Here is a 14,429-nt window from a genome sequence, read left to right as displayed (position 1 = left end):
CATTTGAAGCCCACCTCAGCAGCCAATATCCATCCAAAGATGATAATTATAATTTACATCAGTTTATACAAGTCTGAGACATTATCAAATTTTTTGAATGTAGTGAAAAAAACTAAAGTGTGATATCCAGGCTTGACATAATTAATCTACTTACCCATCAATTAATGCAGAACTTTTCATTAGCATCTCAGCTTTTTGACGTAAAGAAAGCATAGCTGTGTACTCCACAATACACTGTATTAGAAGGATCAACAATTCCCAAGATTCTAGTATCATCTCTGCCGCACCTATGATTCTCACAGTTACAATGTGTTTCTTGCCATTTGAACTATCTGCTAATATGTCGAGATTTTTAAACTGCAGGAAATAAGTTTTTTTTAATGTTTATAGGCAATTGCAGAACAATGATTTAAACGGGACATCCTGCTAACTTTTTATACATAAAAAGAGAAGCGGGGTGCAACACAAACATCTTGATAAGAACGGAAACCCAGGCTATTTTGATGCAGGAAATTCAACTGAAATCAGTGCCTTTATACTAGAATTGTGTTGACAAAGCACTGCTATCTTCTGAAAGCATTTCTTGTCTCTAATATTGATACTATTTTGATGCATTCCTTATTTATATAAATAGAAAACAAAATTTACAAAATATTTTCCATACCTTTTTGTGAGAATCAATAAAGAAGCTACAAAAATCCTCACTCTCCTTATTTGGGCGTTGCTTCCAATGAATGCAACATCACACAGCTTCAGAACAGGATATCTGTCAGTGACTGTCAATCATTGTGGCCATGAATTTTTATTTGGGATCCTCCCATTTAGGCATTTGGCAACATCTCACAATTCACCTTCCACTGCTACCCAGAGATCATGACCACACTGAATTCAAAGTGAACACACACAGTACATTTTATTCTCCCAGAACAAGCATTGCAGCATATCTTCTGGTGCAGGGTGACACTGATTGCACTCTGGTGATTTTGAAGGTATATTAACTTGAGAGCAGATATTAATACGTTGAAACACAAATGGAAAAAAAATTCACTTTCTCATTTCACTGCTACTGATCTCACTCAACTTCTAAGTCATAGAGCACTGAGGTGGAAAGTTCCAGAGACTTCCCATCCTCCACAAGAAACCGATGCTTTCATTCTGCAACGGGCCACTGCACTTTCTACACATACCTGGCCACTATAAATCATAATTAAGGATGACTCTGAACCATGTGCAACTTGTGCATGTGCACACATTTAATGTCATACTGCATTACACTGGACTATCTGTATGCTGAAATATCAACTGATGTGTGGGCTGCTCTGCACATGTCCTGAGATGAAATCAAGATTTGCCTAGGTCTCCTGTAGGACACCTTGTGTACTTAAATAAGTAGCTGCAGGTACAGTCTTTGTGAGAAAACAGGTTTATGCTGTCAACAATCTAATTGGAGGATAGATTGCAGCGCTTTGTCAGCATGCAAACTCTGAACACTTGTACTTTTCTGGGTTTACTGACTGATAGCTAATAGCTAGGGCACTAGGAAGTAATAGTAATGGGTTCAAAAATGCCTTTATCCTGATAGAGCATTGCCTGGTGAAATTTGAGTTCTAGCATTTCCGAAAGCAGAAACATACAATAGTCATGATATTGAGAAGGGATTGGTAGTAGAGAGCAAGATACACTGAGTAAGACATATACAATTCACCATCTGCAACTTAAACACCAGTAAAATGAAGGATAATGGAATGCAAAGATGAGGATTTGGTATAAGATTACTGGCTTATTCAGTGGTTTTCCTTTCATTATTTGCCACAAATTCAGTAATGGCTGCCTCATTAATGGCAAGTAGAGTCTCTTCCATGGAAGTCTTGCAGTTGTGTTCCAGACCCACTAATCAGCTGCTGCTTGTGATTAGATGTCACCTGGCCCTGCTTAAGTATCAGTGTTTGGGTGATATGCTTGTAGTGTCTCAGGCTGTAAGATGAATATAAACTTTACAGTAATGTAAGCATTATGTACATGTAATTACAGTTGAAATCAGAAATTTACATACACTTAGGTTGAAGTCATTAAAACTCATTGTTTTACTCCTCCACAGATTTCATATTAGCAAACCATATTTTTGGCAAGACGTTGAGGACATCTACTTTGTGCATGACAAGAGTAATGTTTCCAACAATTGTTTACAGACAGATTATTTCACTTTTAATTGACTATCACAATTCTAGTGAGTCAGATGTTTACAAACAAAATCAAAAGAAATCAGCCAAGACCTCAGAGAAAAAAATTGTGGACCTCCACAAGTCTGGTTCATCCTTGGGAGCAATTTCCAAATGCCCGAAGGTACCACGTTCATCTGTACAAACAACAGTACGCAAGTATAAACACCATGGGACCACGCAGCTGTCATACCATTCAGGAAGGAGATGCATTGTTTCCTAGAGATGAGTGTATGCTGGCGCAAAAAGTGCAAATCAATCCCAGAACAGCAGCAAAGGTGCTGGAGGAAACAGGTAGACAAGTATGTATATTCACAGTAAAACGATTCCTATATCAACATAACCTGAAAGGCTGCTCAGCAAGGAAGAAGCCACTGCTCCAAAACCACCACAAAAAAGCTAAACTACAGTTTGCAAGTGCACATGTGGACAAAGATCTTACTTTTTGGAGAAATGTCCTCTGGTCTGATGAAACAAAAATTGAACTGTTTGGCCATAATGACCATCGTTATGTTTGGAGGAAAAAGGGTTAGGCTTGCAAGCCGAAGAACACCACCCCAACCATGAAGCATGGGTTGGCAGCATCATGCTGTGAGGGTGCTTTGCTGCAGGAGGGACTGGTGCACTTCACAAAATAGATGGCATCATGAGGAAGGAAAATTATGTGGATATATTGAAGCAACATCTCAAGATATCAGCCAGTAAGTTAAAGCTTGGTCGCACATGGGTCTTCCAAATGGACAATGACCCCAAGCATACCTTCAAAGTTGTGACAAAATTGCTTAAGGACAACAAAGTCAAGGTATTGGAGTGGCCATCACAAAGCCCTGACCTCATTCCGATAGAAAATTTGTGGGCAGAACTGAAAAAGTGTGTGCGAGCAAGGAGACCTACAAACCTGACTCAGTTACACCAGTTCTGGCTGGAGGAATGGAACAAAATTCCAGCAACTTATTGTGAGAAGGTTGTGGAAGGCTACCCAGTGTATGTGAACTTCTAACCCACTGGGAATGTGATGAAAGAAATAAAAGCTGAAACAAATCATTCTCTCTACTATTATTCTGACATTTAACATTCTTAAAATAAAGTAGTGATCCTAACTGACCTAAGACAGGCAATGTTTTCTAGGATTATAGGTCAGGAATTGTGGAAACATGTCACTTGAAGGCTTATTAATAAAGCTTGACCATATGAAGTCATAAGCTTTTAATAGCACTACATCCATTAAAGTATTTAGTTGCAAAGAAAATCTTCAGCGGAAAGAATTAAGAGGTTAGGCATTGACAAACCTTGTTCAGAAATTGCAGTAAATATTAGCTTCCATTTTTACCAATGAAAATTTTAAGATTCATATTCTACACTTGTCAAGTGTATGAGAATGTTGATAACAGTAAAATATTCAAACATGGTTGCAATTCCACCCTTTATTGTAAGCTGAAAAGGAAGTCTCAAGCTTATTAAGAGCAAGGACCGTACCTTTGCAAAACAAAACTATAAAGTGTTATAACAGAAGTTTACCTCACGTCAACATTTTGGACTAGGCTAGGTTGGTGGTTAAAGAAGATTATATAAAGAAATATGAAAATTGAGCAGGCAAATGAGATTACGAACATTACTCATCCAAAATAATCAACATGGGTTGACGAGACCTGAACATATGCCCTTTTTCTGTGATGCTATGTATCATTTTGACACAAGTCAAAAACTTAGAACACAGAATTGTTCATTGATTGAAAGTAAAATTACATTTGAGGGAAGGCTAAATGAAAAAAATAGGTTATCTATTACATCAAATGTGTCTTGCTTTTTTTTAAAAAGACAAATTTTATTCCAACTTTCAACTGGTAGACTGAATAAAATATAACAGATGCCAAATATTACAAATAAAATAAGTTATTGTGTTACAAGACATTTCAATGAGACATACAATAATTACAAGAGTACTACAAGTCTATTTTAATTTACATAAAAACTTGATGATCCATACACATAAATAATCCACAGACAGGTTTTGGCACTAAGGCATGGAGTTCAATACATGGACTGAATTTAAACATACTGTACATTTCCACACTGAAAGCACACACACACACACACACACACACACACACACACACACACACACACACACACACACACACACACACTCACTCACTCACTCACTCACTCACTCACTCACTCCCATGTCAGCTTTTCTGAAAGCTGTGCTTTGGTGAACAATATGTTTTAGTGTCGTGATATTTGTGAAGAAAATTATATGTATCCAAAATAATTCTTCAATATCAAATGACTTCTATGTTACATTACTTATAAAGTTACAATATCCACCTTATATCAAAGTTTAATTTTTTTTACTGTACAATTACAGATCATTAACAAAGGTATATTATTGACTAAGTGCTTTCAAAATACCTAAGAATATAGATGGGATATTTGATTAGGCTTTTCTTTAATATTTTCATGAATTGATTTTATTTAATATTGCCATTACTGAAAGTGCAAGCATGTAACAATAAAATATGAAATGTAGGCTCTGCTGTGAACAGGTCATTAAATGAAGCATGTAGGATCTGAAGGCTTCAGGTTAAATCTTTTAATGATGTCCTGTAAACCAAATTGGCACAAATCATTTTGGTGAGGAATGTTGATCCATATCACATTTGTGTAGGTTCTCAGCTTCTCTCTACTAGTGATGCAGTGTACACATAGTTAATCTAATTTAATTATTGTCTACTTCATGATTCTGGATTCAGTGAACTTGTAAGATCACACAAACTAACTTAACTGTAGCATAAAGAAAATTCTTTCAAACATTGACATCCATCAATTACAGCTATCCTTTCACTGCCAATAACAATTTGAAAACAGACTATAACTATTAAAAAAAAATACCCTCATCATAGAATATCCCCTACCTTAGCATCAGACTTATTGTTGATGGTTGATTGTAAAGCAGGTTAATGTTGGCTTACAATGGACTTTGATTATTTTGTCTGGTGTAGAAACTGCAAGAATTTGAGACTCTACCGCACTGAATGCAATGTTAATGAATAGGAAATTTTTTTCCATGTAAGTGCGCTATTAAACAGGAATCAATTTCACAACATCTTAGTCCCACTGAAATTTCAATTAAAAACAAATCAATTTTGATATGAATTGCAAATAACCATGCATGCACCCTTACTTGTGTTTCATTGAATTAGAGATTTAACTGTTGATATTAATTTACACAACTGACAGATTTAGGTAAAGGCAGGGTATTTTCAGAGACGAGTAGGCTGAGCTGTACAAAATAGAAGCATACAAAATGATGATGGGCATAGGTAGGATGGTTAGAAACACATTTTTCCAGATGGACAAACTGTCTAAACATGGATTTAGGATAAGGTACTCGAGGAAATGACTGAAATCTGGAAAATGTTGCCTGGATACAGATACTCTCACAATATTTAAAAGCATTGAGAGGACCACCTGAACTACCATGACATAGAGGGCTATTGAACCAGTGCCGGTAAATGGGTTTACTTCATGGACAGCATGGATATGGTGGGCTGAAGGGGCTGTTTCTGTGCTGTATGACTCTGTGACTCACTTCTGCTCGCCTCTTAAAACAGCTTGAACAGGCAGTTATGAACTGCCAAGTACCAGCAGCTGGCATACCAGCAGCCTACTCAAGCAAATCTTTTCATTTATATTGATATTTCTCTCTAGTACCTTTCAAATACCAGCTAGCCCTCTAAGACATCACATTGATTTTCCAACTATTGCTAAACTTTAGGAGATATATAAGAGTTACAGTGACTAAACTGTTCCCTTATACTTACTTGAATTATCATAAACTGAATTAATTCATTCCCAACAGAGAGGGGCTTTTCGTACAGGAGCAGTATCTTGCAGACTGGGGAATAGTCTTTGTAAATTGATTGTACTGTAAATAAATATAATACAACAAAAGAAGCTGTTCACAAAAATAAAGGTGCATTTTGTTCATCCTATTTGTACTTGATATATTTTCAGTGAGATCAATATCATTGGACTAACTTATTGAGTATTTGTAATATCTCCTCACTAACATCTGCTGATTTGTGTCTACCTTTGCTCCTTACCATCTGCTAGGCTTTTATCTTAGAGAACTTAATCTGACAAGTCTTCTACAGATGCAAACTAAACGAGTGGAGTTTCCCCATATTGAACTTCACCATCATGATACGTCCCGAGAAGTTCAGTTATGGAACTGCAACTGGCAAGAAGCAACCTAATTTGAGCTATGTCAAGCTTTGGGTTTGGAAATCTACGGTTAATTAAACCATAAAACTATAATCCAATCATAAAAATTAATTAAAGCCACACAAAACCTTCGGAAGACCTTCAAAACTGTGTAAATACAGTTCACACTGCAACAAGCATCGTGCTTTGACAAATATAGCAGGAAATGGAGGTGCCCACATTTAGCCAGTGGCAAATAGGGGTGGGATGAAGTTAAGAAAGTAGTATTAGTGATGCATGTCATCTTGTTATTGTGTAAAAGTTTTATAAATAAGTTGAGAATCATTACAAAAAAAACTACAAGGCTTCTATGGTTTATTGACTTTATAAAATTGATTGGCAGAAGAACAAACTCCTGTCACTTTGGTTAATTGCAATTGAAAAGATTAGTTTTCAACAAGTGAGGGGCCATAATTTGCAGGGAAATGCAAGCAGTTCCATGTGAAACTCAATATTTCCCTGGAAAGTGACAGCAAGATTTTGGGACTTCATTGTTTGCATGTGTGTATGCAACCTTACTGACCCTTTTATCAGCTTCATTTCCATGTTGCACTTGCATGGTATTCAATGGTGTTTGAGATCCCCAAAAACTAAAGAGTAGAAGTTGGTTACCTGGCTCCTCAAACTTGCTATGTCATTTTATAAGGTCACAGATCTTAACCACAACGTACATTGCCTTCTATCTGTGATAACCTTTCATCCCACTTGTGTATCAAGTATCCACCTATCTCTACTTTAGAAATATTCAAAGATATCAGTTTTCACCACCTTATCCAAGTCATTGGATCTATTTAAAGTGGAGGTTGGTAGGTTCTTGATTAGTAAAGGCATCAAAAGTTATGGGGAGAAGGTAGAGAGCAGGTCTGAGAGGGATGATAAATCAGCCATGATGGAATGGTGGAGCAGACTCAATGGGCCAAAATGGTCTAATTCTGCTCCAGATGGTTATTAACAAATGACAATAACAAATATAATTTTATTTTTAATGTTTTATTTCTGCCATTAATATGAAGGGAAGAAGCTGTTTTATCAGTCTGGCCGAGAGTAATTCTATTTTCAGCTAGAGTGCAGGTTATTGGGTGATTTTTTTTTCCCACAATGGCAATCATGTCCAATTACTATTCTGCTGTGAGTGACTGAGACTGATTTTATGCACGTAATCTGTGTACAATAATGACCCACTTACTGCATTTATTTCTAGAGAAATAACTTTTATAGGGAGCAATTCATTTTATAACTTCCATTTCCTCTGCTCTCTAAAAACATTGCTTTGAATAAAATGACTACACTGTTCAATTGTCTTTGTTGCAAGTCCAGATGTACGTCATGGCGAATACTTTACTGAAGATAGTATTTTGAATTGGCAATTTTAGCTTTAAGAGCTTTAAAATTTTCTATGAACCCCTTAAAATCAGATGCTGAGTTTTTTTATTTGTTATATATATCTAACAAATGTTTGCCAGAAAATTTATGTTAAAATATGTATGTAACAGGCAAAGTAAAAAAAGGTTAACTTTTGAGTTAACATTCTAAGTCTGTAATAGCCTTATTTTTCGTACTTCTAACGGACAAAGATCCAGAATGCTAATGTAAATACTTGGTAATTTTAAAGACAGTACATGGTATCATAGGAGAGGTAACTTTCAAGAGTCTATTTGAAGAGAATAACGTGCTGAATTCTTGCGCTTTTCAACTAACTGCTTGACTGTCAATTACTTCAAACGTTTAAAAGATTAGATTGAACAGCTGACTTTCAAGTGAACATTCAAACCGGTCTAAATAGGTTCCAATTATACTCCTTTACAGCATGTTAACTTATATGGTTATTATAACCCAAGCCTTGCTTTTACCCATTTTAAGCAATGGAAATTGGAACAAGCTGATATTTACTAAGTGACTCGCTACTTCCACAATCCATGGGGAAAAACAGTGGATAATACTCCATGCTATGAAAAGACAGTCAAAGTTCAACACAAGAAACCTTGCATTTCCTTTTAAAAAAACAAAGTGATCCATGTTCAACACTTGGAGCAAGTTTCTCTGGCATGAGTAAGTGCATTTGCCACTAGTATACAGTACAAATTTACCTTGCAATGGGCAAGGATGTTCTCGCTCAAACACAATCTTCACATTTTAAAGAGACACCAAATTCAAGTGAAAATGTTCGGCAAATCTCAACTCATCTGTTGAAAAACAAGTAGCATGATAAGAGCATGAATTAAAATGATTCATTGTCTGTTTTGCTGTTACTTTAATCCTAATATTTGCTGAAGACAAAGCTGCCTTCATATTTATCATAAACCATATCTTTACATTGGCTATTATTGGGTCTACATCTTGATAATTATTAGGAATTTACAAAGATTTTGAATATTTAATTTCTTTTTATAAGATCTGCCCAAACTGAATATCTGAAATTTCAATGTTTTCAAAACTGAATATATTTCATACATGAACAATTCAAAAGGTAAAACCATCAGAAACTAACGATTATTTAATCACAGTAACTGCATGTAAAATAAAACATAGCTTTTAAATTAACATCAAATTTTTCTTTTAACTGCTGAATGCAAATCCACCATAAATTTCAAGTTGTTTATACCTGCAATTCTAAATTTTAGGCGAATTCCTGTCTCAAAAGGACTATTTCATTAGCCTTAAGTTGAATAACAGCTCTTATGATTCAGTGCAATATTTCTTACAAAATGAAGGCTATCATTACTTTAAACAGTAAAATCAAACATTGCAACTTCTCACGGACTCATTACAAATCAAATGTTAATTTTCTTTATAATATTAATGGTAATTCCTTGTTGCCAGAAACTATTGTGACAACAGACACCCAGGACAAATTTCTGAGGAGCTAATGGTTCTATAAATATTAATCGTTTTAAGATTACTTTTAATAACTTCCACTCATGATAAAAACATACCAATATGCAGACCCTGAAACTCACTTTTAATATAGATCTCAATATTTTCAGTTTGAAACACTTAAGCTTCATGAGTGTAACCAAACATTAAATACTGATCTGAACTAAATACAGTAAGTTAGGAAATACCCATTCCTAAAAAAGCTTGTTTTAAAATGTCATGTGTATTTTATGGCTGAACCAAAGATGATCTTTCAATCCATTTGAAATAAGTCAGTGGTATGGTATGGAATTTCAAAGGTAATATGTCTGCAGTAAAATGTATTTCAGAGAAAAAAACAAGTAGGTGAAAGCATGACTTCAATTTCAAAGATGTACAAAAACTGTAATAAGCAACAAACTACACAGACGAAAATTTTATCCTGCCACCCTTCCATTCACAGTGAACTGTGAAGTCTATGAGCTATATGCTGTAATCGGGTAGTAAAACCTATATTGACTTAGACACGAATAGTTCCCTGGGTAGACGTAAATAAGCAAATCTTTAAATAAAACCTTTATTCCATCTATATTTATATTGCTAATAACAAGGAGAAAGATTTCATCAACATCTCCTTCCCCTACTGTTGCTCTTAAAAGATCTGTTCAGTGATACAATTATAAAATAGCACCATGACCAAAGTGCATTGTAAATACAACTTGACTGCCTTATAACAACTCACTCTTCGCTACAGCTAAAACTACATGCATAAATATTTAAAAAAAGTTAAATAAATACAGAAATACAATCTGTATCAAAAATGTCAGTATTAAGAACATGAGGTGGAGAAGTGTGGAGAAACTGAAACATTAAAATGATCCTTGAGTATTTTGCTTGCTTTCAGGTTATTAATAATTACTTACACTAATTTTGTGAGTGTGAAAGCTGCAATGCTGACAACAGTTTAACAAGACAAAAGTCACTCTTTGAAATGTTAACGTTCATTTTCTGTTGACACTAAAACAAGCTTATTTTATGTCTTCATCTACAAAAGAATAAAATGTAGATTTTGCAGGCTTTTTAGTTCAATCTGCCCTATTCAGACTGAGAACAGTGGTCTTTGTTAAGGATGATGTTGATAATCTCGCCTTCGTGTTCCTTCATATGATCCATCAACAGCTCTTTACTGGTGGACTCAAATCCACAGATACAGCAACAGAACAGTAAGACACAGTACTCTGTGCCAGAACGAGTCTGACTTCCACTTTTTCCTGGTGAATTGTTCACATTTACATCTGAATTTAACTTCTGATATTTTTCAGGGCTCCTGGTTTCACCAGTTTCTGGAGCTGACACAAGTTTATCAGAATTGATAGGAAGATGAATGGATGGTGGTGGTGATGATATTTCTTCAACTTCTTCAGCTGAAAGTTTCCTTTGGGGCTCCTGAGACCTAAAACGGTTTAAGTATTTGTTACAAAAAACAAAGAGAGTAAATAAGTTTACTAAAGTAGTACTTCCCCACACCAATTCACTAATAACTTTGTTCCACATTATTTGTACCAGAAATCGTGTGTCATGTCTATTCCTGAATACGACAGCCTTATGACACTGTGAGACTATCTAAACTAATAGATTTCTGAATAGTTAGGTAATGCCTTATCAGTTTTACTGTACCTACCCATAATTAAAAAGCTGAGATTATAAAGTTGAGTTAGCTCCTTGCCTAACCAACAAGAAAAATATGGCACATCCCTCAGAAATAATATCTTAGTTTTATAATAAAAATTGGCACCTTGTACAAATATACTATAACCAAGCACTATGAAGATTTAAAATAATTATTGACATATCAATCTCATGATATCAGGTTAAACTGAGGCAAGGAAACCATCTGTTGGGTTACCATATACCATTTCCCTTTGGCCGATGCAGCAGTAATGTTCTATATCGAACACCACCTGGGGGAAGCATTGAGTGGCAAAGGCATAGAATATGGCAGGAGCAGCACTATTTCATGTCAAACAGCATAACGGCATGCAACAGCTAAAAGGAGCAATCTCAGTACAAGCAGATCAGATCTAAGCCCTGCAGCTCTGCCACATCCAGTTAAAAAAGGTGGACAATAAAACAACTGACGGGAGAAGGAGGCTGCAGAGATATCTCCATTCTCATTGAAGCTGCAGCCTGGTGCATGAGCGTTAAAGAGAAAGCTGACCAACCTCCGGTCAGAATTGCCAAGTGGTTGATCCAGTGGCCTCAAGGACAACAGGTTCCAATCTTCAGCCATGTGATATTAAGAAGCAGCCAAAGGTACTGTATTCAGCAGGGTCAAATGGGGCCCTGACAACATTCTGACAATAGTACTAAAGTATTTTGCCCCAGATCTTACTTTGCACTTGGTCAAGCTGATCCAGTACAGCTACATCATTGGTATCTACGCATTAATATCTTGTTCATAACAAAGCAGGCCAAATCCAACATGGTCATATTACTTAATTGGTGCACACTTCAAAGGTTCAAAGTACATTCATTATCGAAGTGTGTATGCAGAATGCAACCGGCAGATTCGTCCTCCCACAGCCACGGAACAAAGAAAACAATGGACCTGTGCAAAGAAAACATCAAGCTCCCAATGCACAAATAAAGCAACAAATCAAGTAAACGGTAAAAAAAAGCAACCCCTCCCCCCCCCATCATACCACAGTCATTGAAACAGTCTAGGAATATTCAGTTTAGTTCTACTTAGCACTGTGCCGTTTGTCGGCTGCAGGCCTATTTTGTCCTGATCAAAATAGTAATAAAAAGGGGATAACCAGAAACACACATAACATGAACAGCAGAGTACAATTGACAAACTGCATCAACTAAACCTTTCCCAAGAAACAAGCCTCTGGCATCATCCTCCAGTGGAAGGAGGGAGTGATATGGGGACGGGGAGGGACTGATCAAATGCAGGCAGCTTCCTTTGGGAGCACAGATGGGGGGGGGAGCAAGGGGGAAAGGAGAGGGGGGAGGAGAGGGGAGGGGAGAGGAGAGGGGAGGGGGGAGGGGAGGGGGAGGGGGAGGGGAGGGGGAGGGGAGGGGGGAGGGGGAGGAGAGGGGGGAGGGGGAGGAGAGGGGGGAGGGGGAGGAGAGGGGAGGGGGAGGAGAGGGGGAGGAGAGGGGAGAGGGGGAGGAGAGGGGGAGGAGAGGGGGAGGAGAGGGGGAGGAGAGGGGGAGGAGAGGGGGAGGAGAGGGGGGAGGAGAGGGGGGAGGAGAGGGGGAGGAGAGGGGGAGGAGAGGGGGAGGAGAGGGGGAGGAGAGGGGGAGGAGAGGGGGGAGGAGAGGGGGGAGGAGAGGGGGGAGGAGAGGGGGGAGGAGAGGGGGGAGGAGAGGGGGGAGGAGAGGGGGGAGGAGAGGGGGGAGGAGAGGGGGGAGGAGAGGGGGGAGGAGAGGGGGGAGGAGAGGGGGGAGGAGAGGGGGGAGGAGAGGGGGGAGGAGAGGGGGGAGGAGAGGGGGTAGGAGAGGGGGTAGGAGAGGGGGTAGGAGAGGGGGTAGGAGAGGGGAGGGGGTAGGAGAGGGGAGGGGGTAGGAGACGGGAGGAGGTAGGAGACGGGAGGGGGTAGGAGACGGGAGGGGGTAGGAGACGGGAGGGGGTAGGAGACGGGGGGGGAGGAGATGGGGGGAGGAGGAGATGGGGGAGGGGGGGCTCAAATGCATTGCAGACAATGCCGAACACCCATGCATCTTCTGACCTTGTCCTTGTTGATTTCAATCCTGCTCTTCACTTTAATGGTGAGGTCGGCAAGAAATGGAGACGATCGTGGGCTCGCACCCGTCTCCAGGATTCTTGGCCTCTAGGCCGCCCAGTTTGCTTGAAACCTCACCAAACCTCCTCAGAGACAGCAAAGTGCCAGATTGCTCAATCGGCCTGAAAGCACACCACCAAAATGTAAATCACAGGTTCCAATTGCAGCTGAAAGCCTGGTAGCAGAATCATATTTGGGAGAAGAAACTACTTTATTTTGTGAACCATCTGAGGGACATCACCTTTGATTGCATTGTTCACTGGCACCATCTTCTTCCCTCTTGATCATCAGAAAAGTGATGAAGGCAAGGCATAATCTGTAGTGCTATCAAGTGGCACATGTTTTGCCGTAACCTGATTCGAGAAGCTCACTTTGGCTTCTGCCAAAATCACACTGCTCTGATCTCATTACACCCCTAGTCCAAACATGAACAAAAGAGCTGAACTCATCGGCAAAAAGAGAGTAAATGTCCTTGGAATAGCATTTGATCGTATGGCATCAAGGAAACCTGGCTAATCTGAAGTCAATGATCATCAAGAAGAAGCGCTCCACTAGTTGAAATCATACCCAGCACTAACGAAGACTGTTGCTGCGACTGAAGGACAATCATCATGGCCACAGAACACATCTGCAGAAGTTCCTCAGGATAGCGTCCTAGGCCCATTCATCTTCAGCTGCTTCATAAATTACCCTCCATCATAAGATCAGAAGTAGGGATGTCCGCTAATGACTGCACAAAGTTCAGTACTATTTGAGACTTCTCAGATATTGAGGCAGTTTGCAACCAACTACAGTGAGACCTGGACAATATCCAGGTCTGGACTGAGACAGCCAGTGCCAGGCAATGCTGATACCCAACAAGACAAAATCCAGCAATCATCCTCTGAAATTCAATGGCATTACTGTCCCTGAATCCACCGCAATTACTATCCTGGTGACAGCACTGACCAGAAGCTGAACAGGTGTAGCTATATATACAGTGTGGCTACAAGAATACATCAGAGGCTCAGAATCCTGTGGCGAGTAACTCATCTCTTAACTCCCTCAAGTCTGCCTGTCATCTACAAGCCTAAAGTTAGCAGTGTGATGGAATACTCTCTACTTGTCCAGTTGAGTGCAGCTTCAGCAACACACAAGAAGCTTGACACCATACAAGACATGGTAGCCAGCTTGACAGACACCTCATCCACAGCCACTGAAGCGCCGTAGAGACAGTATATACCATCTACAGAATACATTGCAGTAACTCACTGACATTTCATAGATATACCTTGTAAACCCAAGACTTCTACTAGGTAGA

General features: G+C 38.8%; 2 protein-coding genes across 7 annotated transcripts in view; both read right to left on the bottom strand.

Moving 5' to 3' along the window:
- LOC140210291 (dipeptidase 1-like) overlaps positions 1 to 370 on the bottom strand; it is a 34,600-nt gene extending 34,230 nt beyond the window's left edge. Inside the window, exon 1 of the mRNA XM_072279169.1 lies at positions 155 to 370. Within this exon, the coding sequence (XP_072135270.1) occupies positions 155 to 276 (122 nt within the window). The 5' untranslated portion in view covers positions 277 to 370. The remainder of the gene's footprint in view (positions 1 to 154) is intronic.
- Positions 371 to 4,055: 3,685 nt separating this feature from the next.
- The window catches only part of znf507 (zinc finger protein 507), a 64,891-nt gene continuing 54,517 nt past the window's right edge, over positions 4,056 to 14,429 (bottom strand). For 2 of the 6 annotated variants that reach the window (XM_072279698.1, XM_072279699.1), the window contains exon 7: positions 4,056 to 10,791. In XM_072279698.1, the coding sequence (XP_072135799.1) occupies positions 10,434 to 10,791 (358 nt within the window). In that variant the 3' untranslated portion in view covers positions 4,056 to 10,433. Of the gene's footprint in view, positions 10,792 to 13,075; positions 13,252 to 14,429 lie in introns of all 6 variants that reach the window. The other 4 variants (XR_011889259.1, XR_011889260.1, XM_072279700.1 and 1 more) reach the window with 4 other exon arrangements.

The sequence above is a fragment of the Mobula birostris genome, chromosome 15, assembly GCF_030028105.1.
Source record: "Mobula birostris isolate sMobBir1 chromosome 15, sMobBir1.hap1, whole genome shotgun sequence".
In the NCBI taxonomy this organism is placed as follows: domain Eukaryota; kingdom Metazoa; phylum Chordata; class Chondrichthyes; order Myliobatiformes; family Myliobatidae; genus Mobula; species Mobula birostris.
Note: the sequence above shows the minus strand (reverse complement) of the source record. Positions and strands in the feature narration are given on the sequence as shown.